At 47.2% G+C, this 27376-nt stretch overlaps 1 protein-coding gene across 1 annotated transcript; it reads right to left on the minus strand.

The window, feature by feature from the left end:
• Positions 1 to 762: 762 nt before the first annotated feature.
• Positions 763 to 27376, minus strand: LOC136306028 (gamma-aminobutyric acid type B receptor subunit 1-like; the record flags this gene model as incomplete). Its single annotated transcript, XM_066209376.1, has 18 exons — positions 763 to 1682; positions 4173 to 4316; positions 4615 to 4674; positions 5564 to 5692; positions 6827 to 6954; positions 9438 to 9531; positions 13307 to 13414; positions 13939 to 14055; positions 16250 to 16382; positions 18011 to 18161; positions 19254 to 19331; positions 21782 to 21845; positions 22023 to 22265; positions 22871 to 23062; positions 24299 to 24364; positions 24875 to 24976; positions 25913 to 26083; positions 26926 to 27376. Coding segments are annotated over 18 exons (2695 nt in total), but the record flags the coding sequence as incomplete, so codon positions are not given.

Below are 27376 nucleotides of genomic sequence, written 5' to 3' on the forward strand. Positions count from 1 at the left end.
AATCTGGAGATTTTTGCGGGAATTCTGGAGGTTTTAGGAGATTTTTTGGGGAATTCCAAGAGATTTTTTGTGGGATTTTTTTGGGGGAATTTTGGGGTTTTTGTGGGATTTCTTGGGAATTTGGGTTTTCGTGGGATTTTCTTTGGAATTCTGGGGGTTTTTAAGGAATTCTGGGGGTTCTGCATCCGATTTTTTGGGGAATTCTGAGGGTTTTCGTGGAATTTTGGACATTTTTTAAGGAATCCTTAAAACCTTTATTTAAACTCTCGGATTTTTAAACAGTTTTTTGACAATTCCGCGAAATTTTTCCGGAAATTCCACAAATTTTTTTAGGAATTCCGCCCCCACCCCTGATCCAAGCCCTCCCATCCCTTCCCCACCTCCCAAAATTCCCCAAAATCCCCCAAAATTCCCAAAAAATCCCCCCAAAGTACCACTGGGAGCCTTGGGAAGCAGCAGGATCCCGATTTTTCCGCCGGAATTTTGGGAAAATCCGGATCCCAGACGCGAAATTTGGGGAATTTTGGGGATTTTTTTGGGAATTTCCAGCCCTGATCCCGATTTTTCCCGTCTTTTTTCTTGGAATTCCGGGAATTTCCAGGTTGGAGGAGTCGAGTTTTTTCAGGAATTGCTGAGGAATGGGAAAAGCTTTGGGAATTTTGTGGGAAAATCGGGAATTTTGGGGAATTGCTGCGGGGGAAAACTGGGAATTCTGGAGGATTTTTTGGGAATTCTGGGAGGAAAACGGGAATTTTTTTGGGATTCAGGGAATATCTGCAGGGAAAAAAAAAATGGGAATTTTTTGGGATTTGTTGAAGGATTGTGGAGAATTCCGAGGATTTTTGGGACTGATCCCAAGTTTTTATTCCTGTTCGGTCCGTCACTGACCCGACTCTTCCTGGTTTTTTCCAGCGGGAATTCGGGGAATTTTTCGGTGGGAATTCGGGGGGTTTTTCTACAGAATTTTTCGGAACTTCCTGCTGGGAATTCTGGGAATTTTTGGACATGAATTCCTGGGGGTTTTTTTTTTCCCCACGTGAATTCCAGGAATTTTTTTTGTGCGAATCCCGGGACTTTTTCCACAGGAATTCCAGGGATTTCTTTCCCACATAAACCCCTGGAATGTTTTCCGTGCCAATCCCGGGAATTTTTCCACAAAACTTCCAGGAATTTTTCCTACGTGTATCCCAAGTCCTTCCCTGTGGGAATTCCAGGAATCTTCCGCCACAAATTCTCCCAACTTTTGACCGAAACTTCCTGATCGTGTTTTCCCCCCCCCCTCTAAAATCCCGCCGTTTTCCCACCAAAACTCCCGGTTTTTTTGGGGTGTTTTTTTTTTCCCGTAAATCCCAGGAAGTCTTCTCTCGGAATGCCGGGAATTCCTCGGCGGAAATTCCCGGATTTCCTCGGGGGAATCTCTATTTGTAGAGCAGGTGGACGCGGCTGCCGTCGCAATTGCCCCGGCCCAGCTTCTCGGCCTGCTCGGACACCAGGCAGCGCACCAGGCTGCCCCCGGGCAGCTGGGAATTCTGGGAATCCCGGGAATCCCGGGAATCGCGCTGCCCGGAGCCCAGGTGGTTCTCGGAGTCTCGGGAATCGCGGGATTGGCGGCGCCGGGAGCGGAGCTGGAGCTGCTGCCGCGCCTGCAGCTGCTGCCGCAGCTCCGAGACGCGCTCCTCCTTCTGCCGGGAACAGGAGGGGGAAAAGTCGGGAAAAGTAAAGAAAAAATGGGGGGAAGCGGGGAAAAAAATCGGGAAGAGCGGGGGGAAAAATGGGGAAAAAAACTGGGGAAAGTGGGGGGAAAAAATCGGGAAAAGTAAAGAAAAAATGGGGAAAAGTGGGGAAAAAATCGGGAAGAGCGGGGGGAAAAATGGGGGAAAAAACTGGGGAAAGTGGGGGGAAAAAATCGGGAAGAGTGGGGGGAAAAATGGGGAAAAGTGGGAAAAAAAATCGGGAAGAGCGGGGAGAAAGTGGGGGGAAAAGTGGGGAAAAAAACTGGGGAAAGTGGGGGGAAAAGTGGGGAAAAAAAATCGGAAAAAGCGGGGAAAAAATTGGGGAAAGTGGGGGGAAAAAATCAGGAAAAGTGGGGAAAAAATGGGAAAAGTGGGGAAAAATACTGGGAAAAAAATTGGGAAAAGCGGGGAAAAAATTGGGAAAAGTGGGAAAAAAATCGGGAAAAGTGGGGGGAAAATTCAGGAAAAGTGGGGAAAAAATCAGGAAGAGTGGGGGGGGAAGTGGGGAAAAAAATGGGGAAAAGCGGGGAAAAAATCGGGAAAGGTGGAGAAAAAATGGGAAAAATGGGGAAAAAAGGGAAAAAAAGGAGGGGGAGGGGAACCTCGGGAAAACGGCGAAAAAGAAGGAAAAAAAAATGGGGAAAAGAGGAAAAAAGCCAGGAAAATAAAGGGAAAAATGCTCAGGAAAAGGGGGAAAAACCAGAAAAACGGGGGGAACCTCGGGAAAACGGCGAAAAGGAAGGAAAAAAAATGGGGAAAAAAGGAAAAAACCAGGAAAATAAAGGGAAAAATCCTCAGGAAAAGAGGAAAAAACCGGAAAAAAGGGGAAAAAGGAGAGGGGAGGGGAACCTCGGGAAAACGGCGACAAGGAAGGAAAAATAACGGGAAAAAAGGACAAAAACCAAAAATAAAGGGGAAAATGCTCAGGAAAAGGGGGAAAAAAGAGGAAAAAAGGGGAAAAAGGAGGGGGGAGGGGAACTTTGGGAAAACGGCCACGAGGAAGGAAAAACAATGGGGAAAAAAGGAAAAAAAACCAGGAAAATAAAGGGAAAAATCCTCAAGAAAAGGGGGAAAAAAGAGGAAAAACGGGGGGAACCTCGGGAAAACGGCGAAAAAGAAGGAAAAACAACGGGGAAAAAGGAAAAAAAACCGAAAATAAAGGGGAAAATGCTCAGGAAAAGGGGGAAAAATGGGGAAAAAAAGGGAAAAAGGAGGGGGGAGGGGAACCTCGGGAAAACGGCGACGAGGAAGGAAAAATAACGGGAAAAAAGGAAAAAAAAACGAAAATAAAGGGGAAAAATGCTCAGGAAAAGGGGGAAAAACCAGAAAAACGGGGGGAATCTCGGGAAAACGGCGAAAAGGAAGGAAAAAAAATGGGGAAAAAGGAAAAAAACCGAAAATAAAGGGGAAAATGCTCAGGAAAAGGGGGAAAAAAGGGGAAAAAAGAGGGGGGAGGGGAACCTCGGGAAAACAGCGAAAAAGAAGGAAAAACAACGGGAAAAAAGGAAAAAAAACCAGGAAAATAAAGGGAAAAATCCTCAAGAAAAGGGGGAAAAAAGAGGAAAAACGGGGGGAACCTCGGGAAAACGGCGAAAAAGAAGGAAAAACAACGGGGAAAAAGGAAAAAAACCGAAAATAAAGGGGAAAATGCTCAGGAAAAGGGGGAAAAATGGGGAAAAAAAGGGAAAAAGGAGGGGGGAGGGGAACCTCGGGAAAACGGCGACGAGGAAGGAAAAATAACGGGAAAAAAGGAAAAAAAAAACGAAAATAAAGGGGAAAAATGCTCAGGAAAAGGGGGAAAAAAAGAGGAAAAACGGGGGGAACCTCGGGAAAACGGCGAAAAAGAAGGAAAAACAACGGGAAAAAAGGACAAAAACCAAAAATAAAGGGGAAAAATCCTCAGGAAAAGGGGGAAAAATGGGGAAAAAAGAGGGGGGAGGGGAACCTTGGGAAAACGGCGACGAGAAAGGAAAAACAACGGGAAAAAAGGAAAAAAAACGAAAATAAAGGGAAAAATGCTCAGGAAAAGGGGGAAAAAAAGAGGAAAAACGGGGGGAACCTCGGGAAAACGGTGAAAAGGAAGGAAAAACAACAGGAAAAAAGGAAAAAAAAATGAAAATAAAGGGGAAAAATCCTCAGGAAAAGGGGGAAAAATGGGGAAAAAAGAGGGGGGAGGGGAACCTTGGGAAAACGGCGACGAGAAAGGAAAAACAACGGGAAAAAAGGAAAAAAAACCAGGAAAATAAAGGGAAAAATCCTCAAGAAAAGGGGGAAAAAAGAGGAAAAACGGGGGGAACCTTGGGAAAACGGTGAAAAAGAAGGAAAAACAACGGGGAAAAAGGAAAAAAGCCAGGAAAACACCGGGAGAAGGCGGCGAAGGAAGGAAGGGGGCGGGCGGAGGGGTTTCCGTGCCGGAATTGCCGATGCGCCCCGGCGCACCTCGGCGATGATCTTCTCCAGCTCGCGGTTCTCCTTCTCCAGCAGCCGCGACTTCTCCTCCTCGTTGTTGTTGGTGGAGGAGCCGGTTTTCATCGTGTCCTGCTGCTCCGACTGCCACTCGCCCCGCGTGATCAAGCGCCGCATCTGCCGGCCGAGAACGGCCCCACGATGTTCCCAAAATATTCCCAAGTTTTCCCGGATTTTTCCCCGATTTTTCCCGGTTTTTCCCCGATTTTTTATGATTTTTCCCTGATTTTTTACGATTTTTTCCCGATTTTTTCCCATTTTTTTCTTGATTTTTTCCCCATTTTTTTCTTGATTTTTTCCCCCCCATTTTTTTCCTGATCTTTTAGGATTTATTTCCTGATTTTTTATGGAATTTTTTCCCTAATTTTTAAGGGTTCATTCCTGATTTTTAATGATTTTTGTCCTGATTTTTTACGGTTTTCATCGTGTCCTGCTGCTCCGACTGCCACTCGCCCCGCGTGATCAAACGCCGCATCTGCCGGCCGAGAACGGCCCCAAAATATTCCCAAAATATTCCCAAGTTTTCCCGGATTTTTCCCCGATTTTCCCAGATTTTTTCTGATTTTTTTCCAATTTTTTACGGGGTTTTTTTCTGATTTTTTTTTCCCATTTTTTCCCAATTTTTTCCCCGTTTTTCCCAATTTTTTATTATTTTTTTTCCCTGATTTTAAGGGTTTTTTTCCTGATTTTGTTCCCATTTTTTCCCATTTTTTTACAATTTCTTCCCAATTTTTTCTGATTTTTCACTGAGGATTTTTCCTACTTTTTGCCATTTTTTCCCTAATTTTTTTATAACTTTTTCGCTGATTTTTTACAATTTTTTCCCACTTTTTCACAATTTCTTCCCATTTTTTTCTGATTTTCCACTGAGGATTTTCCTGATTTTTTTACCATTTTCCCCCTGATTTTTAAAGTTTTTTAAAATTATTTTTTACTATTTTTTCCCCATTTTTTCACAATTTCTTCCCATTTTTTTCTGATTTTTCACTGATGATTTTTCCTGCTTTTTTACCTTTTTTTTCCCGATTTCTTTATTATTTTTTCCCCGATTTTTCCCCGATTTTTTCCCATTTTTTCCCAATTTCTTCCCAATTTTTTCCGACTTTTCACTGATGATTTTTCCTCCTTCTTTTACCATTTTTCCCCTGCTTTTTTAACGTGTTCCCCCATTTTTTCCCCTGATTTTTCCCCTGACTTTTTTCCCATTTCTTCCTGATATTTCCCACTTTTTTTCCCCCTGCGCCTGATCAGCCCAAAAAAAAACCCCAAAAAAACAAAATTAAAAATAAAAAAAAAATAAAAAAATATTTCAAACCCCCCCAAATTGCCCCAAAATTCCCGTTTTTTCCCCCAAAGCTCCCGACCTTGGGCACGAAGAGCACGACGAGGGTGATGTAGGAGGAGAAGACGACGGCCAGCGAGGCGAAGGCGAAGGCGGCGTCCTGCTGCGAGCTCAGGATCAGCGTCACCGGCGCCGTGATCAGGCACAGAACCTGCCGGAAACCGTCGGAAAATGGGCGGCGCTCTTCAAAATCTAATTTGGGAATTTTTGGGAATTTTTTGGGAATTTTTGGGAATTTTTTCGGATTTTTTTCAGATTTTTTGCTTTTTTATTGGATTTTTTGCAAATTTTTTCGGATTTTTTGGGAATTTTTTAGTGTTCCTGGGGGATTTTTTTTTAAGAATTTTTTTGGAAGTTTTTGGGGAGTGTTTTGGGGAATTTTTTGGGGATTTTTTTTTGATTTTTGGGGTTTTTTTCAGATTTTTTTCGGATTTTTTTCCAATTTTTCGCCTTTTTTTTCGGATTTCGTGCGAATTTTTTCGGGTTTTTTGGGAATTTTTTTAGTGCTCCTGGGAGATTGTTTTTGGGATTTTTTTTGGAAGTTTTTGGGGAGTTTTTTCGGGAATTTTTTGGGGATTTTTGGGGGATTGTTTGGGAGGCGAAGGCGGCGTCCTGCCGCGAGCTCAGGATCAGACACAAAACCTGGAAAAATCCCAAATTTGGGGAAGTTCAGAAAATTAGGAATTTTGGGGGAAATGTTTTGATTATTTTTTGGATTTTTTTCACATTTTTTTCTGCTTTTTTTCCGGATTTTTTCCGATTCTTTTCTGATTTTTTTTTAAATTTTTTCCATTTTCTTTTCGAAGTTTTTTTTTGTACTTTTAGTTCATTTTTAAAGAAAAAATTTTGGCATTTTTCCAGGTGGGGGCGAATTTTCCGGGAGTATTTTTGGCCGGATTTTTCTGGGAACTTTTCGGGCGGAAATTTTGGGAATTTTTAAAAACCTCGGGGGGATTTTTTTAAAATTTTTTTGTAATTTCGGGGGATTTGGGGAGAGACAGGGGGAGGATTTTTTTGGATTATTTGGAATTTTGGTGGGGGGACGATCTTTAAAAATTTTGGGGGGTGAATTTTTGTTGGTTTTTTTGGGGGCGACTTTGGGGCAGATTTTAAAATTTTTTAATTTCATTTTTTAAAAATTTTTTTTGCGATTTTTCCGGCCTAAATTTTTTTTTTTTTTTTTTTTAACTTCCCGGGTACATTTTCCACCTTTCTCCGGCCGTTTTTTCGGGGCGAAACTTTGGGAATTCGGGGCTTTTTTGTGGGTTGTTTTTTTTTTTTTTACCGCCACGTTGTAGATGGCCATTCCCACCGCCCGGTGATCGTTGATTTTCTCCGTGGAAACGCTTTTGGTCTCGTAGGCCAAAAAAATCCCCAGCAGCAGCAGCAGCCCCTTGAATCCGTAAAAAATCCCTAAAAAAAGAAAAAAAAAAATCGGGAAAAAGAGAAAAAAATTAAATCCCGAAAATATTTTTGGGATGAGGAGGAGAAAAAAAAACCGGGATGGGAACGAGCCAAAACTCCCCGCCCAAAAAAAATCGTCCCGGCTTTGGGTGGAATTTGGTCGAGTTTAATTTGAATTCATCAAATTTGACGTGAATTCCTCAAATTCCACCTGAAAGCCCCAAATTCGGCCGGAAATCCCCCCAAAATTTTCCCTAAAATCCCCCAAATTCCTCCTGGGATCGCCCAAATCCCGCCTGGAAAACCCCAAAATTCGCCCTAAAAATCCCCCCCCCCAAAAAAAATTCCGCCCGAAATCTGCAAAATCCCACCTGAAAATCCCAAATTTCACTTGAAATCCCCAAAATTTGACCCGAAACCCCCAAATTCCAACGGGACCCCTCCCCCCCAAAAAAATTCCACCTGAAACTCCCAAAAAGTCCCTGAAACTCCCACAAATTTCACCCGAAATCCCCAAAATTTACCCCAAAATTGCCCCAAATTCGCCCTGAAATTCCCCAAATTTGCCCCAAAACCCCAAATTTCACCCCAAAACCCCAATTTTTTCCCAAAAACCTCAAATTTTTTTCCCAAAATCCCCGAAATTTCCCCCAAAATCCCGCCAGATGTGCTGACCCAGCCAGGTGTTCATCCTGGTGGAGCTGAGACGCCGAAACCGCCCCGAAATCCCCCAAATTTGCCCCCAAAACCCCCAAATTTCACCCCAAAAACCCCAAATTTTTTCCCAAAAACCCCCAATTTTTTTCCCAAAATTCCCGAAATTTCCCCCAAAATCCCGCCAGATGTGCTGACCCAGCCAGGTGTTCATCTTGGTGGAGCTGAGACGCCGAAACCGCCCCGAAATCCCCAAAATTTGCCCCAAAAACCCCAAATTTCACCCCGAAAACCCCAAATTTCACCCCAAAAACCCCAAATTTTTTCCCAAAATCCCCGAAATTTCCCCCAAAATCCCGCCAGGTGTGCTGACCCAGCCAGGTGTTCATCCTGGTGGAGCTGAGACGCCGAAACCGCCCCGAAATCCCCCAAATTTGCCCCAAAACCCCAAATTTCACCCCGAAAACCCCAAATTTTTTCCCAAAAACCCCAAATTTTTTTCCCAAAATCCCCGAAATTTGCCCCAAAATCCCGCCAGATGTGCTGACCCAGCCAGGTGTTCATCTTGGTGGAGCTGAGACGCCGAAACCGCCCCAAAATCCCCAAATTTGCCCCAAAAACCCCAAATTTCACCCCAAAAACCCCCAAATTTAACCCCGAAACCCCCAAATTTTTTCCCAAAATCCCCGAAATTTCCCCCAAAATCCCGCCAGATGTGCTGACCCAGCCAGGTGTTCATCCTGGTGGAGCTGAGACGCCGAAACCGCCCCGAAATCCCCCAAATTTGCCCCCAAAACCCCCAAATTTCACCCCAAAAACCCCAAATTTAACCCCGAAACCCCCAAATTTTTTCCCAAAAACCCCAAATTTTTTCCCAAAATCCCCGAAATTTCCCCCAAAATCCCGCCAGATGTGCTGACCCAGCCAGGTGTTCATCCTGGTGGAGCTCAGACGCCGAAACTGCCCCGAAATCCCCCAAATTTGCCCCAAAAACCCCAAATTTCACCCCAAAAACCCCAAATTTCACCCCAAAAACCCCAAATTTTTTTCCCAAAATCCCCGAAATTTCCCCCAAAATCCCGCCAGATGTGCTGACCCAGCCAGGTGTTCATCTTGGTGGAGCTGAGACGCCGAAACCGCCCCAAAATCCCCAAATTTGCCCCAAAAACCCCAAATTTCACCCCAAAAACCCCAAATTTAACCCCGAAACCCCCAAATTTTTTCCCAAAATCCCCGAAATTTCCCCCAAAATCCCGCCAGGTGTGCTGACCCAGCCAGGTGTTCATCTTGGTGGAGCTGAGATGCCGAAACCGCCCCGAAATCCCCAAAATTTGCCCCAAAAACCCCAAATTTCACCCCGAAAACCCCAAATTTCACCCCGAAAACCCCAAATTTTTTCCCCAAAACCCCCAAATTTTTTCCCAAAATCCCCAAATTTCCCCCAAAATCCCGCCAGATGTGCTGACCCAGCCAGGTGTTCATCCTGGTGGAGCTGAGACACCGAAACCGCCCCAAAATCCCCAAAATTTGCCCCAAAAACCCCAAATTTCACCCCGAAAACCCCAAATTTCACCCCGAAAACCCCAAATTTTTTCCTGAAAACCCCAAATTTTTTTCCCAAAATCCCCGAAATTTCCCCCAAAATCCCGCCAGATGTGCTGACCCAGCCAGGTGTTCATCTTAGTGGAGCTGAGACGCCGAAACCCGCCCCAAAATCCCCAAATTTGCCCCAAAAACCCCAAATTTCACCCCAAAAACCCCAAATTTAACCCCGAAACCCCCAAATTTTTTCCCAAAATCCCCGAAATTTCCCCCAAAATCCCGCCAGATGTGCTGACCCAGCCAGGTGTTCATCTTGGTGGAGCTGCAGTGCTCGAGCTGGGGCAGGATGGAAACGTCCATGTCCGACTTGGGCTCCTCCTTCGTGAATTCCTGGGAGGGGGGGAAAAAAACGACGGAATTCGGCAAATTTGGGCGGATTTGGGGGGTTTTGGGGAGTTTTGGGGGATTTTTTGGAGCATTTTGGGGGATTTTGGGGAGGTTTGGGGGGGTTTTGGGGGGGGATTTTTTGGGAGGAGTTTTGGGGTGGTTTGGGGTTTTCTTGGGATTTTCGGGAGGAGGTTTTGGGGGATTTTCGGGAGGTTTTGGGGGATTTTCGGGAGGTTTTGGGGGATTTTGGGGAGTTTTGGGGATTTTGGGGGAGTTTTGGGGGTTTTGGGGGATTTTGGGGGGTTTTTGGGGATTTTGGGGGAGATTTTTGGGTTATTTTGGGGTGGTTTTGGGTGCTATGGGGATTTTTGGGGGTTTTTGGGAGTTTTTGGGGGGTTTTGGGGGGTTTTTTTTAGGATTTTGGGGGATTTTGGGGGGATTTTGGGGTGGTTTTGGGTGCTATGGGGATTTTTGGGGATTTTTGGGGGTTTTGGGGGATTTTTGGGGGTTTTTGGGGATTTTTGGGGGGTTTTGGGGAGTTTTTTGGGGGTTTGGGGGGTTTTTTTTAGGATTTTGGGGGATTTTTGGGGGGATTTTGGGGTGGTTTGGGGGGTTTTGGTTTTAAGGGGGATTTTCGGGAGGAGTTTTGGGGTATTTTAGAGAGGTTTTGGGGTTTTGGGGGATTTTTTAGGGATTTTGGGGGGGGGAGATTTTTGGGGGGGTTTTTTGGGTTTTAAGGGGGATTTTTCGGGAGGAGTTTTGGGGGATTTTCGGGAGGTTTTGGGTGCTATGGGGAGTTTTGGGGTTTTGGGCGTTTTTGGGGGATTTTTGGGGGGTTTTTTTTGGGTTTTTGGGGGGGAGATTTTTGGGGGATTTTGGGGTGGTTTTGGGGGATTTTTTGGGGTATTTTGGGGTGGTTTGGGGGGTTTTTTTGGGAATTTTTAGGAGGAGTTTTGGGGTATTTTAGGGAAGTTTTGGGTGGTATGAAGAGTTTTGGGGTTTGGGGGATTTTTGGGGGTTTTTGGGGGGATTTTTTGAGGTATTTTGGGGAGGTTTTGGGGGTTTTTGGGGGGTTTTAAGGGGGTTTTTTGGGAGGAGTTTTGGGGAATTTTGGGGGGATTTTTTGGCGATTTTTGGGGTGTTTTGGGGGGTTTTTTGGGGGGGATTTTTTGGGAGGGATTTGGGGATATTTTGGGGAGGTTTTGGGGGTTTTTTGGGAGGAGTTTTGGGGTGGCTCAGCGTTTTTTGGAGTTTTTGGCATTTTTGGGGAAGGTTCGGGGACATTCTGTGGGGTTTTATTTTCGAGTTTAGGGGAATTTCGGGGTCGTTTGGGGAAAAGGATTTTTGGGGTGATTTTCGGGATTTTTGGGGTGATTTCCGGGATTTTTTGGGGTGATTTCCGGGATTTTTTGGGGTGATTTTCGGGATTTTTTGGGGTGATTTTCGGGATTTTGGGGGCGGGGGGTTTGTGTTGGGATTTTTGGGTGGTTTGGGGTTTTTTGGGGAGAGTTTTGGGGAGGGGGGAAATTTGGGGCGGTCTGATGCGTTTTGGGGGAATTTTGATATTTTTAGGAACATTTTCTACCCAATTTGGGATTTTTTGGGGGAGTTTTGATGATTTTTTGGGGCAGTCTGATGCGTTTTGGGGGAATTTTGATATTTTTAGGAACATTTTCTACCCAATTTGGGATTTTTTGGGGGAGTTTTGGTGATTTTTGGGGCAGTCTGATGCGTTTTGGGGGAATTTTGATATTTTTAGGAACATTTTCTACCCAATTTGGGATTTTTTTGGGGAGTTTTGATGATTTTTGGGGCGGTCTGATACATTTTGGAAAATTTTGAGATTTTTGGGGCCAATTTGGGATTTTTTGGGGGAGTTTTGGTGATTTTTGGGGCAGTCTGATGCGTTTTGGGGAAATTTTGAGATTTTTAGGAACATTTTCTACCCAATTTGGGATTTTTTGGGGGAGTTTTGGTGATTTTTTGGGGTGGTCTGATACGTTTTGGAAAATTTTGAGATTTTTGGGGCCAATTTGGGATTTTTTGGTGGAGTTTTGGTGATTTTTGGGGCGGCCTGATGCGTTTTGGGGGAATTTTGATATTTTTAGGAACGTTTTGGGCCCAATTTGGGATTTTTTGGGGGAGTTTTGGTGATTTTTGGGGCGGTTCGAGGAGGTTTTGGGGGAGTTTTGAGATTTTTAGGAACATTTTGGGCCCGATTTGGGATTTTTTGGGGGAGTTTTGGTGATTTTTGGGGCGGTCTGATACATTTTGGAAAATTTTGAGATTTTTGGGGCAAATTTGGGATTTTTTGGGGGAGTTCTGATGATTTTTGGGGCGGTCTGATGCATTTTGGGGAAATTTTGAGATTTTTAGGAACATTTTCTACCCAATTTGGGATTTTTGGGGGGAGTTTTGGTGATTTTTGGGGCGGCCTGATGCGTTTTGAGGGAATTTTGAGATTTTTGGGCCCAATTTGGGATTTTTGGGGGAGTTTTGATGATTTTTGGGGCGGTCTGATACATTTTGGAAAATTTTGAGATTTTTGGGGCCAATTTGGGATTTTTTGGGGGAGTTTTGATGATTTTTGGGGCGGTCTGATGCATTTTGGAAAATTTTGAGATTTTTAGGAACATTTTGGGCCCAATTTGGAATTTTTTGGGGGAGTTTTGATGATTTTTGGGGCGGTCTGATGCGTTTTGGGGGAATTTTGATATTTTTAGGAAGGTTTTGGGATTTTTTGGGGGAGTTTTGGTGATTTTTGGGACGGTTCGAGGAGGTTTTGGGGGAGTTTTGAGATTTTTAGGAACGTTTTGGGCCCGATTTGGGTTTTTTGGGGGAGTTTTGGTGATTTTTGGGGCGGCCTGATGCGTTTTGGGGGAATTTTGATATTTTTAGGAACATTTTCTACCCAATTTGGGATTTTTTGGGGGGAGTTTTGATGATTTTTGGGGCGGTCTGATACATTTTGGAAAATTTTGAGATTTTTGGGGCCAATTTGGGATTTTTTGGTGGAGTTTTGGTGATTTTTGGGGCGGCCTGATGCGTTTTGGGGGAATTTTGATATTTTTAGGAAGGTTTTGGGATTTTTTGGGGGAGTTTTGGTGATTTTTGGGGCGGTCTGATGCATTTTGGAAAATTTTGAGATTTTTGGGAACGTTTTGGGCCCAATTTGAGATTTTTTGGTGGAGTTTTGATGATTTTTGGGGCGGTCTGATGCGTTTTGGGGGAATTTTGATATTTTTAGGAACATTTTCTACCCAATTTGAGATTTTTTGGTGGAGTTTTGATGATTTTTGGGGCGGTCTGATGCATTTTGAGGGAATTTTATGATTTTTAGGAACATTTTGGGCCCAATTTGGGATTTTTTGGGGGAGTTTTGATGATTTTTGGGGCGGTCTGATACATTTTGGGGGAGTTTTGAGATTTTTAGGAACGTTTTGGGATTTTTTGGGGGAGTTTTGGTGATTTTTGGGGCGGTTCGAGGAGGTTTTGGGGGAGTTTTGAGATTTTTAGGAACGTTTTGGGCCCGATTTGGGTTTTTTGGGGAGTTTTGGTGATTTTTGGGGCGGTTCGAGATGTTCTGAGGAGTTTTTTTCGGGTCATTCGTGAAGTCTTGAGTCCCTTCGGCGCGTTTCGAGGGATTTTGGGGACGGCTCGCGGCAATTTCCGGATAGTTTCAGCCCTCAGGAACCCCCCAGGACCCCAAAATCCCTGGAGAACCCCCCGAAATTCCCGGATTTTTTATTTTTTAATTTTTTTTTTGGGAATTCCCGACCTCGATGGTTCTGTGCAGGGGATCCACGATCTGCCACACGCTCAGGGTGACCACGTCGAACCCCACCAGGCCGCCCACGGTGGCGTAGAGTTTCCAGGGCTCCAGGCTCTGAAATCGGGGAGAAAAATTCCCGCCCGGGGCTGGGAAAAACGGGGAAAAATTCCCGGATTTCCAGACCCCCCCCAAAAACGGTGGAAGTTTCCGGTCATCGACAGCCCAAAAAAACGGTGGAAATTCCCCCAAAATTTTCCCAAAATTTCTCCCCCAAAATTTTTCTTTTTTCTTTCCCCCCCGGGAGTTTTCCAAAACGCTTCCTGAAATTTTTTTTTTTTTTTTTTTTTTTTTTTTTGGTCCCAGGGATTTTCAACAAAAAAATTTCCCACCCTCCCCCCTCCCCCCAAAAAAAAATTTCTTTCCCAGAATTCCCCAAAAATTCTCTGAAAATAATTCCTGAAAAATTTCCCCAAAAAAATTTCCTGAAAAGTCTCCCAAAAAATTTTCCCCAAAAATCCCTAAAAGTTCCCCAGGAATTTTTCCAGAACCTCCCCGAAAAACTCAAAAAATTTCCCCAAAAAATCCCCGAAATTCCTTCAAAATTCCCCCAAAAAAATTCCCGGGGATTTTCCTCCCACCTTCCTCTTGTCCTTCTTGTCGTCCTTTTTGGTGAAGACGGTGTGCACCCACCAGATCTTGGTGAACATGCTGCCGTAGGCCAGGCTGAAGCCCAGCCCCAGCAGCCACAGCCGCGCCTGGAAGGGAAACACCCGCGCCCCGGCACGGCGCTCGGAATGCCCGAAAATTCCCGGGGGCTTTTCCCGCCCACTTCCGCAAAATTCACGGGTTTTTTCCACCCATTCCCGGAAAATTCCCAGTTTTTTCCACCCATTCCCAGAAAATTCCCCTTTTTTTTCCTCCATTTCCGGAAAATTCCCGAGTTTTTCCCTCCATTTCCAGAAAATTCCTGGTTTTTTTCCACCCATTTCCAGAAAATTCCCGGGTTTTTCCCTCCATTTCCGGAAAATTCCCGGTTTTTTTCCATCCATTCCCGGAAAATTCCCGGTTTTTTTCCATCCATTTCTGGAAAATTCCCGGTTTTTTCCCTCCATTTCTGGAAAATTCCCGGGTTTTTTCCACCCATTTCCACAAAATTCCCGGGTTTTTCCCTCCATTTCCGGAAAATTCCCGGGTTTTTTCCATCTATTTCTGGAAAATTCCTGGTTTTCCCCATCCATTTCTGGAAAATTCCCATTTTTTCCCTCCCATTTCCACAAAATTCCCGGGTTTTTCCCTCCATTTCCAGAAAATTCCCATTTTTTCCCATCCATTTCCGGAAAATTCCCTTTTTTTTCCCATCCATTTCCACAAAATTCCCGGGTTTTTCCCTCCATTTCCGGAAAATTCCCAGTTTTTTCCATCCATTTCTGGAAAATTCCCATTTTTTCCCTCCATTTCCACAAAATTCCCAGTTTTTTTCCACCCATTTCCAGAAAATTCCCGGTTTTTTCCATCCATTTCTGGAAAATTCCCGGGTTTTTCCCACCCATTTCCACAAAATTCCCGGTTTTTTCCACCCATTTCCACAAAATTCCCAGTTTTTCCCACCCATTTCCAGAAAATTCCCATTTTTCCCCCTCCATTTCCAGAAAATTCCCATTTTTTTCTCCGTTCCTGGCCGGCTTTTGGACGGTTCCCCCTTGGATTATTCCTAAATTTTTCTCCTGTTTTTCCAATTCCCAGCTTTGCCTCCCATTTTCCCATTTTTCCTCTCATTTTTCCCATTTTTCCGCCCATTTTTCCCGTTTTTTTGCCCGTTTTTCCCGTTTTTTTTCCCATTTTTCCCATTTTTTCCCATTTTTTGCCCTTTTTTGCCCGTTTTTCCCGTTTTTTTTCCCGTTTTTTCCCCCGTTTTTCCCGTTTTTTTTCCCGTTTTTCCCGTTTTTCCCACCTGGCAGACGAAGGGGAACATCCCGGGCCCGATGTGGCCCCCGCCTCTTCCCACCCCATTTTTCCGCCCATTTTGCCCGTTTTTTGCCCGTTTTTTCCCATTTTTTTCCCATTTTTTTCCCGTTTTTTTCCCGTTTTTTTCCCGTTTTTTTTCCCGTTTTTCCCACCTGGCAGACAAAGGGGAACATCCCGGGCCCGATGTGGCCCCCGCCTCTTCCCACCCCATTTTTCCGCCCATTTTCCCCGTTTTTTGCCCGTTTTTTCCCCGTTTTTTCCCGTTTTTCCCCGTTTTTCCCGTTTTTTTTCCCGTTTTTCCCGTTTTTCCCACCTGGCAGACGAAGGGGAACATCCTGGGCCCGATGTGGCCCCCGCCTCTTCCCACCCCATTTTTCCGCCCATTTTCCCCGTTTTTTGCCCGTTTTTTTCCCGTTTTTTTGCCCGTTTTTCCCGTTTTTTTCCCCGTTTTTTCCCGTTTTTCCCGTTTTTCCCACCTGGCAGACGAAGGGGAACATCCTGGGCCCGATGTGGCCCCCGCCTCTTCCCACCCCATTTTTCCGCCCATTTTCCCGTTTTTTGCCCGTTTTTTCCCATTTTTTTCCCATTTTTTTCCCGTTTTTCCCGTTTTTTTTCCCGTTTTTCCCGTTTTTCCCACCTGGCAGACGAAGGGGAACATCCCGGGCCCGATGTGGCACCCGCCTCTTCCCACCCCATTTTTCCGCCCATTTTGCCCGTTTTTTGCCCGTTTTTTCCCATTTTTTTCCCGTTTTTTCCCGTTTTTTTTCCCGTTTTTTCCCGTTTTTTCCCGTTTTTCCCGTTTTTCCCACCTGGCAGACGAAGGGGAACATCCCGGGCCCGATGTGGCACCCGCCTCTTCCCACCCCATTTTTCCGCCCATTTTGCCCGTTTTTTGCCCGTTTTTTCCCCGTTTTTTTGCCCGTTTTTTCCCGTTTTTTTTCCCGTTTTTCCCGTTTTTCCCATTTTTTTTCCCGTTTTTCCCACCTGGCAGACGAAGGGGAACATCCCGGGCCCGATGTGGTAGCCGTCCAGCCCCAGCGGGAAGACGGCGGCCAGGGCCAGGGTGCAGCCCACGGCCGTCATGTTGTTCAGGTACGGCTGAGAGTTCTGGATGTACCTGGGCGGGGGGAGAGCAACGAGAAAACGGGAATTGGGAGGAGAATTCCCGGGAAAAAAAAAACAACGGGAATTGGGAGGGGAATTCCTGGGAAAAAAAAGGGGAATTGGGAGGTGAATTCCTGGGAAAAAAAACGGGAATTGGGAGGTGAATTCTCGGGAAAAAAAAAACGGGAATTGGGAGGAGAATTCCCGGGAAAAAAAAAAACAGGAATTGGGAGGGGAATTCCTGGGGAAAAATGGGAATTGGGAGGTGAATTCCTGGGAAAAAAAACGGGAATTGGGAGGTGAATTCTCGGGAAAAAAAAAACGGGAATTGGGAGGAGAATTCCTGGGAAAAAATGGGAATTGGGAGGAGAATTCCCGGGAAAAAAAAAACGGGAATTGGGAGGAGAATTCCCGGGAAAAAAAAAACGGGAATTGGGAGGGGAATTCCTGGGGAAAAAAAAAAACGGGAATTGGGAGGAGAATTCCTGGGGAAAAAAAAAAACGGGAATTGGGAGGAGAATTCCTGGGGAAAAAAAAAAACGGGAATTGGGAGGAGAATTCCCGGGAAAAAAAAAACGGGAATTGGGAGGGGAATTCCTGGGGAAAAAAAGGGGAATTGGGAGGAGAATTCCCGGGAAAAAAAAAATGGGAATTGGGTGGTGAATTCCTGGGAAAAAAAAGGGGAATTGGGAGGTGAATTCCTGGGAAAAAAAGGGGAATTGGGAGGGGAATTCCTGGGAAAAAAAGCGGGAATTGGGAGGGGAATTCCTGGGAAAAAAAGGGGAATTGGGAGGTGAATTCCCGGGGAAAAAACGGGAATTGGGAGGTGAATTCCTGGGAAAAAAACGGGAATTGGGAGGTGAATTCCTGGGAAAAAAACGGGAATTGGGAGGTGAATTCCCGGGAAAAATGGAGAATTGGGAGGCGAATTCCTGGGAAAAAACGGGAATTGGGAGGCGAATTCTGGGGAAAAAACGGGAATTGGGAGGCGAATTCCTGGGAAAAAAAAACGGGAATTGGGAGGCGAATTCCCGGGGAAAAAAATGGGAAAACGGGAATGGGAAATGGGAAAATGGGAATTGAAAAAAACAAACAAAAATGGGAATTGGGAAAATGGGGAAATGGGAAGAGGAGACGGGAAAATGGGAATTAAAAAGGGAAAAGTGGGAATTAAGAGAGGGAAAAATGGGGATAAAAAAATGGGAAAATGGGAATTGGAAATAGAAAAAAATGGAAATAAAAAATGGAAAAATGGGAATAAAAAAAGAGAAAAATGGGAATAAGACATGGAAAAAATGGGAATAACAAGGGGGAAAAATGGGAATAAAAAGGGGGAAAATGGGAATAAAAAGGGGGAAAACTGGGAAATGGAAAAACGGAAATAGAGAACAGAAAAACGGGAATAAAAAATGGAAAACCGGGAACGGGAAACAGAAAAACGGGAATTGGAAATGGAAAAACGGAAATAAAAACCAGAAAAACGGGAACTGGAAAAACGGGAACAAAAACCGGAAGAACGGGGAATTTTTTTTTTCCGCCTAAACCCCCCAAATCCCGGATTTTTTCCCCTCCCAACCCCCCCCGAAACCCCGGGAATTTTTTTTTGGGGAGGGGGAATCCCGGGAATTTTCCTTGCCCCACCTCACGTGCCCGTTGTAGACGTTGAAGGCCAAACAAACCACGGCCAGGACGATCCCGAGCGACGCCAGCACCGAGACGGAGATGAAGAGTTTTTGGGACAGGAACCGGAAGGTCGTGATCACCTTGGTGTAGTCGGCCGGAGGGGAACCCCCTGGGGGCAAAAAGCGGGAGAAATCCCAAAAAAATCCCGGAGTTGGGGAACATCCGGAAGGGTTTCTCCTCGTTTTTTCCCATTTTTCCCAAGCTTTTCCAAAAAATTCCGGAATTTCAGAACATCCAGAAGGATTTCTCCTCGTTTTTCCCCCATTTTTTCCCCAAATTTTTCCAAAAAATTCCGGAATTTGGGGACATCCAGAAGGGTTTTTCCTCATTTTTCCTAATTTTTCCCTGTTTTTCCCCAAATTTTTCCAAAAAATTCCAGAATTTAGGAGCATCCGGAAGGATTTCTCCTCGTTTTTCCCCCATTTTTTCCCCAAATTTTTCCAAAAACTTCCAGAATTCGGGAACATCTGGAAGAATTTTCCCCATTTTCCCCACTTTCCCCATTTTTTCCACTCATTTCCCCCATTTCCCCCAATTTTTGCCTCATTCTTCTCATTTTTTCTCCCATTTTCCCCCATTTTTCCCATTTCCCTCATTTTTTCCCTCATTTTTTCCCTCATTTTCTCCCATTTTCCCCATTTTTCCCCATTTTCCCCCATTTTCCCCCATTTTTCCCATTTCCCTCCTTTTTTCCCTCATTTTCTCCCATTTTCCCCCATTTTCCCCCCATTTTTAACATTTTTCCCCCAGTTTTTTCCCCAGGTTTTCTCATTTTTCCCCATTTTCCCCATTTCCCCCATTTCTCCCCATTTTTCCCATTTTTCCCCACTTTTCCCATTTTTCCCCATTTCTCCCCATTTCCCCATTTTCCCCATTTTCCCCCATTTCCCCCTTTTTCCCCATTTCCCCCCTTTTTCCCCATTTTCCCCATTTTCCCCCTTTTTCCCCATTTTCCCCATTTTCCCCCATTTTCCCCATTTTCCCCATTTCCCCCATTTTCCCCATTTTTCCCGTTTTCCCCCCGTTTTTCCCCATTTTCCCCATTTCCCCATTTTCCCCATTTTCCCCATTTTCCCCATTTTCCCCATTTTCCCCATTTTTCCCGTTTTCCCCCCATTTTTCCCCATTTTCCCCGTTTTCCCCCATTTTTCCCGCTGTTCTCGCCCCTCCCGGTTTTCCCGTGTCTCTCCCCGTTTCTCACCGATCCATTTGTCGTTGTTGTACCACGACAGGTTGTCCTTGGTGCTGTCGTAGTACCCGATCTTCTTGTACACCCCACCTGCCCGCAGGTGACACCAGGTGACACCGGGACCCGTGACAATGGACCCGTGACAATGGACAGGTGACAATGGACAGGTGACAATGGCACAGGTGACACCAGGTGACACCAGGACAGGTGACAATGGACAGGTGACACCGGGACAGGTGACAATGGCACAGGTGACAATGGACAGGTGACAATGGACAGGTGACAATGGCACAGGTGACAATGGCACAGGTGACAATGGACCCATGACAATGGACAGGTGACACCAGGACAGGTGACAATGGACAGGTGACAATGGACAGGTGACACCGGGACAGGTGACAATGGCACAGGTGACACCAGGACAGGTGACACCAGGACAGGTGACAATGGCACAGGTGACAATGGACAGGTGACAATGGACCCATGACAATGGACAGGTGACACCAGGACAGGTGACAATGGCACAGGTGACAATGGACAGGTGACAATGGACAGGTGACAATGGACCGGTGACAATGGACAGGTGACAATGGCACAGGTGACACCAGGTGACACCAGGATAGGTGACAATGGACCGGTGACAATGGACAGGTGACACCGGGACAGGTGACAATGGACCGGTGACAATGGACAGGTGACACCAGGACAGGTGACAATGGGACAGGTGACACCAGGATAGGTGACAATGGACAGGTGACAATGGACAGGTGACAATGGCACAGGTGACACCAGGACAGGTGACAACGGGCAGGTGACAATGGCACAGGTGACAATGGACAGGTGACAATGGACAGGTGACAATGGACAGGTGACAGTGGCACAGGTGACACCAGGTGACACCAGGATAGGTGACAATGGACCAGTGACAATGGACAGGTGACACCGGGACAGGTGACAATGGACCGGTGACAATGGACAGGTGACACCAGGACAGGTGACAATGGGACAGGTGACACCAGGATAGGTGACAATGGACCGGTGACAATGGCACAGGTGACAATGGCACAGGTGACACCGGGACAGGTGACAATGGACAGGTGACAATGGCACAGGTGACACCAATATGGATGACAATGGACAGGTGACAATGGCACAGGTGACAATGGCACAGGTGACAATGGACAGGTGACAATGGTACAGGTGACAATGGCACAGGTGACAATGGCACAGGTGACAATGGACCCATGACAATGGACAGGTGACACCAGGACAGGTGACAATGGACAGGTGACAATGGACAGGTGACACCGGGACAGGTGACAATGGCACAGGTGACACCAGGACAGGTGACACCAGGACAGGTGACAATGGCACAGGTGACAATGGACAGGTGACAATGGACAGGTGACAATGGACAGGTGACACCAGGACAGGTGACAATGGCACAGGTGACAATGGACAGGTGACAATGGACAGGTGACAATGGACCGGTGACAATGGACAGGTGACAATGGCACAGGTGACACCAGGTGACACCAGGATAGGTGACAATGGACCGGTGACAATGGACAGGTGACACCGGGACAGGTGACAATGGACCGGTGACAATGGACAGGTGACACCAGGACAGGTGACAATGGGACAGGTGACACCAGGATAGGTGACAATGGACAGGTGACAATGGACAGGTGACAATGGCACAGGTGACACCAGGACAGGTGACAACGGGCAGGTGACAATGGCACAGGTGACAATGGACAGGTGACAATGGACAGGTGACAATGGACAGGTGACAGTGGCACAGGTGACACCAGGTGACACCAGGATAGGTGACAATGGACCAGTGACAATGGACAGGTGACACCGGGACAGGTGACAATGGACCGGTGACAATGGACAGGTGACACCAGGACAGGTGACAATGGGACAGGTGACACCAGGATAGGTGACAATGGACCGGTGACAATGGCACAGGTGACAATGGCACAGGTGACACCGGGACAGGTGACAATGGACAGGTGACAATGGCACAGGTGACACCAATATGGATGACAATGGACAGGTGACAATGGTACAGGTGACAATGGCACAGGTGATAATGGCACAGGTGACACCGGGACAGGTGACAATGGACAGGTGACACCAGGACAGGTGACAATGGACAGGTGACAATGGCACAGGTGACACCGGGACAGGTGACAATGGGCAGGTGACAATGGCACAGGTGACACCAGGTGATAATGGGACAGGTGACAATGGACAGGTGACACCAGGACAGGTGACAATGGACAGGTGACAATGGACAGGTGACACCAGGTGACACCAGGACAGGTGACAATGGACAGGTTATAATGGCACAGGTGACACCAGGATGGGTGACAATGGGCAGGTGACAATGGACAGGTGACACCAGGTAACACCAGGACAGGTGACAAATGGACAGGTCACACCTTGGGGACACCAGGACAGGTGACACCAGGTGACAGCGGCACAGGTGGCACCAGGTGACAACGGCACAGGTGACACCAGGAGCCGCTCACCTTGGAGCTGCTCGATGAGGGTCCAGGCCATGCGGGAGCCGCTGGCGTCGAACACGACGTGGCCCTGGAGGGGACACGGGGACGGCGTTGGGGTCACCCTGGGGTCACCCTTGGGGTCACCCTTGGGGTCACCTCCAGCCGAAACGAAGATTTGGTGACACCTTTTGACGCCACCTCCACCCGACGCTGAATTTCGGTGCCACCTCCGCCCGAGGGCGGATTTCGGCGCCGAGGGACGCACCGAGACGCCCTCGAAGGCCGAGGAGTTGAGGGCGCGGTAGATCTCGTCGGTGATGTTCTTGTTGTTGTAGTTGAAGTCCTCCAACCTCAAGCCCTTCTTGACCAACTCTTGGGACGTCTTGTTGAGGGCCAAGGCCAAGGCCCAGATGGCGTCGTAGGCCAGCGGCGCCTCCTGGAAGCCGCCGGTCTCCTCCGGGTTCTTGCCCAGCCTCTTCTGGAGCTTCTCGATGAACTCCTGGGAGGTCTGGGGGACAACACCCAACGGTTGGGTTGGAGACCACCCAAGGTTGAGCCAAGATTTGGGTTGCAGACCACCCAAGGTTGAGCCAATGGTTGGGTTGGAGACCAACCAAGGTTGACCCAAGGGTTGGGTTGGAGACCACCCAAGGTTGAGCCAATGGTTGACCCAAGGGTTGGGTTGGAGACCACCCAAGGTTGACCCAAGGGTTGTGTTGGAGACCAACCAAGGTTGAGCCAATCATTGGGTTGGTCAACACCCAGTGGTTGGGTTGAAGACCACCCAAGGTTGACCCAATGGTTGGGTTGGTCAACACCCAATGGTTGGGTTGAAGACCGTCCAATGTTAACCCAATGGTTGGGTTGGAGACCACCCAATGTTGACCCAAGGGTTTGGTTGACCACACCCAACGTTGACCCAATGGTTGAGTTGACCACACCCAACATTGACCCAATGGTTGGGTTGGAGACCACCCAAGGTTGACCCAATGGTTGGGTTGGTCACCACCCAAGGTTGACCCAATGGTTGGGTTGACCACACCCAACGTTGACCCAACGGTCAGCTCAGCCGACCCCTCCCAGTGCTCCCAGTGCTCCCAGTGCTCCCGGTACCATGTTGGAGATGCTGCGCGTGTTCTCGGGGTTGAGCATGACGATCTCGGTGGTCACGTGACCCTCGACGGCCTCGGCCATCTCGGCCTCGGTGCAGTTGATGGCCGGGTCCTTGATGCGGAACCAGTTGTCGGCGTACCAGCCAATCAGGAACCAGACGTATTTCTTGCCGTAGAGCTTCTCCTTGTAGACCTTGGGAGGGTGCGTCCATCATCATCCATCCATCATCGTCATCGTCATCCATCATCATCATCCATCCATCATCGTCATCATCATTGATCCATCGTCATCACCATCACCATCATCATCATCCACCACATTCCCACCTCACAGAAGACTCCATCATCATCATCATCATCATCATCACTGATCCATCATCATCATCACCATTGATCCATCACCATTGATCCATCATCATTGATCCATCACCATTGATCCATCATCATCACCATTGATCCATCGTCACCATCACCATCACCATCATCATCATCGATTCATCGTCATCATCATCATCCACCACATTCCCACCTCACAGAAGACTTCATCATCATCGATCTATCATCATCATCATCACTGATCCATCATCATCATCATCATCATCACCATTGATCCATCACCATCGTCATCATCGATCCATCACCATCATCATCATTGATCCATCATCATCACCATCGATCCACCATCATCATCATCCACCACATTCCCACCTCACAGAAGACTTCATCATCATCAATCTATCATCATCATCATCACTGATCCATCATCATCATCATCATCATTGATCCATCACCATCATCACCATTGATCCATCATCATCATCACCACTGATCCATCATCATTGATCCATCGTTATCATCATCATCACCATCGATCCATCATCTCATCATTGATCCATCATCATCATCATCACCACCATCATTATCATCATTGATCCATCATCATCATCATCATCACCATTGATCCATCACCATTGATCCATCACCATTGATCCACCATCATCATCATCACCATCATCATCATCATTGATCCATCATCATCATCACTGATCCATCATCATCATCATCATTGATCCATCATCATCATCACTGATCCATCATCATCATCATCATTGATCCATCATCATCATTGATCCATCATCATCATCACTGATCCATCATCATCATCATCATTGATCCATCATCATCATTGATCCATCATCATCATCATCATCACCATTGATCCATCACCATTGATCCATCATCATCATCACCATCATCATCATCGATCCATCATCATCATCACCATTGATCCATCACCATTGATCCACCATCATCATCATCACCATCATCATCATCATTGATCCATCATCACCACTGATCCATCATCATCATCACCATCGATCCACCACCATTGATCCACCATCATCATCGTCGCCATCTTCCTCCCCACCTCACAGAAGACTTTCCGCGCCTCCGTCTCGTAGAAGAGCCCCACGATGATCCGGGCGTCCTGGCGCTGCCGGGGGATTGGATGTCTTTAAAAGCCACGCCCACCTCATTTGCATACGATTTACATCCCCGTCCGCCATTCCCCGACGGATTTTTGAGGTGGTTTCTTCTCTTTTTTGGGGTCTCCCATATTTGGGGTGGTCCCAGGGGTGGGTGGGCGGTCCCAAAGGTGGGGTGGGCGGTCCCAAAGGTGGGGTGGGCGGTCCCAAAGGTGGGGTGGGCGGTCCCAAAGGTGCGGTGGGCGGTCCCAAAGGTGGGGTGGGCGGTCCCAAAGGTGGGGTGGGCGGTCCCAAAGGTGGAGTGGGCGGTCCCAAAGGTGCGGTGGGCGGTCCCAAAGGTGGGGTGGGCGGTCCCAAAGGTGGGGTGGGCGGTCCCAAAGGTGGGGTGGGCGGTCCCAAAGGTGGGGTGGGCGGTCCCAAAGGTGGAGTGGGCGGTCCCAAAGGTGGGTGGGCGGTCCCAAAGGTGGAGTGGGCGGTCCCAAAGGTGGGTGGGCGGTCCCAAAGGTGAGGGGTCCCACCTTGAGGTTGCGGACGGGCGCGGCGGGGTCGGAGAAGAAGCTCTGGCGGAAGGTGATCTCCAGCCCCGCCTCCTTCACCCGCTGGTCCAGGTCGTCCAAGGTCTGGTGGGGACACCGGAAACGGCGTTTGGGGTCGGTCGAGGGGAAATCCGGGAATTCTTTGGAATTCCGCGATCGACCCCGACGGAGTTTTCCGGGGGTTTCCTGGAATTCCGCGCGGAACGCGGCGGGATTTTCGGGGAGATTTCTGGGAATCCTGGGATCGACTCCGGGGGGATTTGCTGGGGGGATTTGTTGGAGTTTCAAGGGAAAATTTTTTTTTCGGGGGATTCCTTGGAATTCCAGTCGAAATCCAGGGAATTTTTCAGGGGATTTGTTGGAATTCCGCTCGGAATCCGACGGGAAATTTTAGGGGGTTCATTGGAATTCTGGGATCGACTCCAAGGGAATTTTTGGGGGGATTTGTTGGAATTCTGGGATTGACTCAGAGAGAAGTTTTCAGGGGAGTTGTTGGAATTCCGCTCGGAATCCGAGGGAATTTGGGGGGAATTTCTTGGAATTTCCATCAAAATCCAGGGAATTTGGGGGAGATTTCTCGGAATTCCAAGGGAATCTGCTGGAATTTTTTTCCGGCGATTTCTTGGAATTTCCCTCGGAACCCTGGAGAAATTTTTTGGGGGGAGGGATTTGTTGGAATTCCAGGGTCGCCTCCAATGGAATTTTCCTTGAGATTTCACGGAATTCCACTCGAAATCCATGGAATTTTTTGGGGGGGGGGGAGATTTCTCGGAATTCCAAGGGAATCTGCTGGAATTTTTTTCCGGCGATTTCTTGGAATTTCCCTCGGAACCCCGGAGAAATTTTTGGGCTTTGTTTGGAATTCCAAGGGAAAACTTTTTTTGGGGGGGGGGAGGAATTGTGGGAATTCTGGCCTCGATTCCGACGGGAATTTTTTTCTCGGGGGGGGGGGGGAAATTTCCTGGAATTCCGATGGAATTTTTTTTTTTTGGGGGGGGCGGGGAGAGGGGGAATTCTGACCGAGGTGAAGACCTCCGTGGTCTGCTGGATGGTGGCGATCTTGGTCCAGCCCCACTTCTTGAAGAGCTGCACCCGCGTCGGGTTGTGGAGCGTCGCCGACGGGTGGGTCCGGAAAAACGTCGGGAATCGCTGGCGGTTGGACAGCGCCGGGGAGCTGGAGCCGTAGGAAAGCTGGGAATTCCCAAAGATTTGGGGGGGGGGTTTTTTTTTTGGGAATTCCCAAAGATTTCAGGGGAATTTTGGGGGTTTTTTGGGGGAATTTTTTTTTTGGGGGGGATTTTGGTGGGATTTTGAGGGTTTGGGATTTTGGGGGGGATTTGGAATTCTGGGGATGGTGGGAATGGGAATTCGGGGGGGTTTGGGGGGAATTTGGGGATCTGGGAATGGTGGTTGGAGGGAGCCGGGGAGCTGGAGCCGTGGGAAAGCTGGGAATTCCCAAAGATTTGGGGGTTTTTGGGAATTTGGGGGAGAATTTTTGGGGGTTTTTTTGGGAATTTTGGGAAGATCTCGGGGGGATTTTTGGGAATGGGAATTGGGAGGAGCTGGAGCCGTAGGAAAGCTGGGAGTTCCCAGAGATTTGGGGTGTTTTTTGGGAATTCCCGGAGATTTTGGGGGTTTTTTTGGGAATTTTGGGGAGATTTTGGGGGGATTTTTGGGATTTTTGGGGGGGAATTTTGGGTGGGATTTGGGGGAATTCTGGGGGAATTTTGGGGGCTTGGGGGGGGGGGTTGGGAACGGGAATTGTGAGAATTTGGGGAATTTGGGAATTGTGGGAATGGGAATTGTGGAGATCGTGGGAACGGGAATTGCGGGGATGGGAATTTGGGAATTGTGGGAATTACGGGAGTTGTGGGAGTGGGGAAATGGGAACGCTGGGAATTTGTGGGAATTTGGGAATGGAGGAATGGGAATTGTGGGAATTGTGGGGATTTGGGAATGGGAATTGTGGGGATTTGGGAATTGTGGGATTTGGGGATTGTGGGAATTTTGGGGTGGGGGTGACAGGGAACAACCTGGGAGTGGCGGGAACGAGCTGGGAATGTCGGGAATGGTCTGGGAGTGATGGGAACAACCGGGAGCAACGACCTGGGAGGGACAGGAAAAAAATCTGGGAAAAAAATGGGAAAAAAAAAAAATGGGGAAAACAAACTGGGAGAAAGTGGGAATAACAAGCTGGGAATGACGGGGAAAATCTGGGAATGACGACTTGGGAGCAATGGGAATAACCCTTCCCAAGAAAATCCCAAAAAATCCCCCAAAATTGTCCCCCGAAAATCCCAAAATATTCCCCCCAAAAAATCCCCCAAAATTCTCCCCCTAAAAATTCTCTGAAAAAATCCCAAAATATTAAATTTAAAAAAAAAAATTCCACAAAAAAATTCCCCCCCAAAAAACTCTGAAAATTTTTCTAAAAAATCCCCCCAAAAGCTCTGAAAAAAAAACCCCAAAATATCCCAAAAAACA

The sequence above is a fragment of the Chamaea fasciata genome, unplaced genomic scaffold (assembly GCF_029207755.1).
Source record: "Chamaea fasciata isolate MVZ Bird 193981 ecotype frontalis unplaced genomic scaffold, bChaFas1.0.hap1 SCAF_909, whole genome shotgun sequence".
In the NCBI taxonomy this organism is placed as follows: domain Eukaryota; kingdom Metazoa; phylum Chordata; class Aves; order Passeriformes; family Sylviidae; genus Chamaea; species Chamaea fasciata.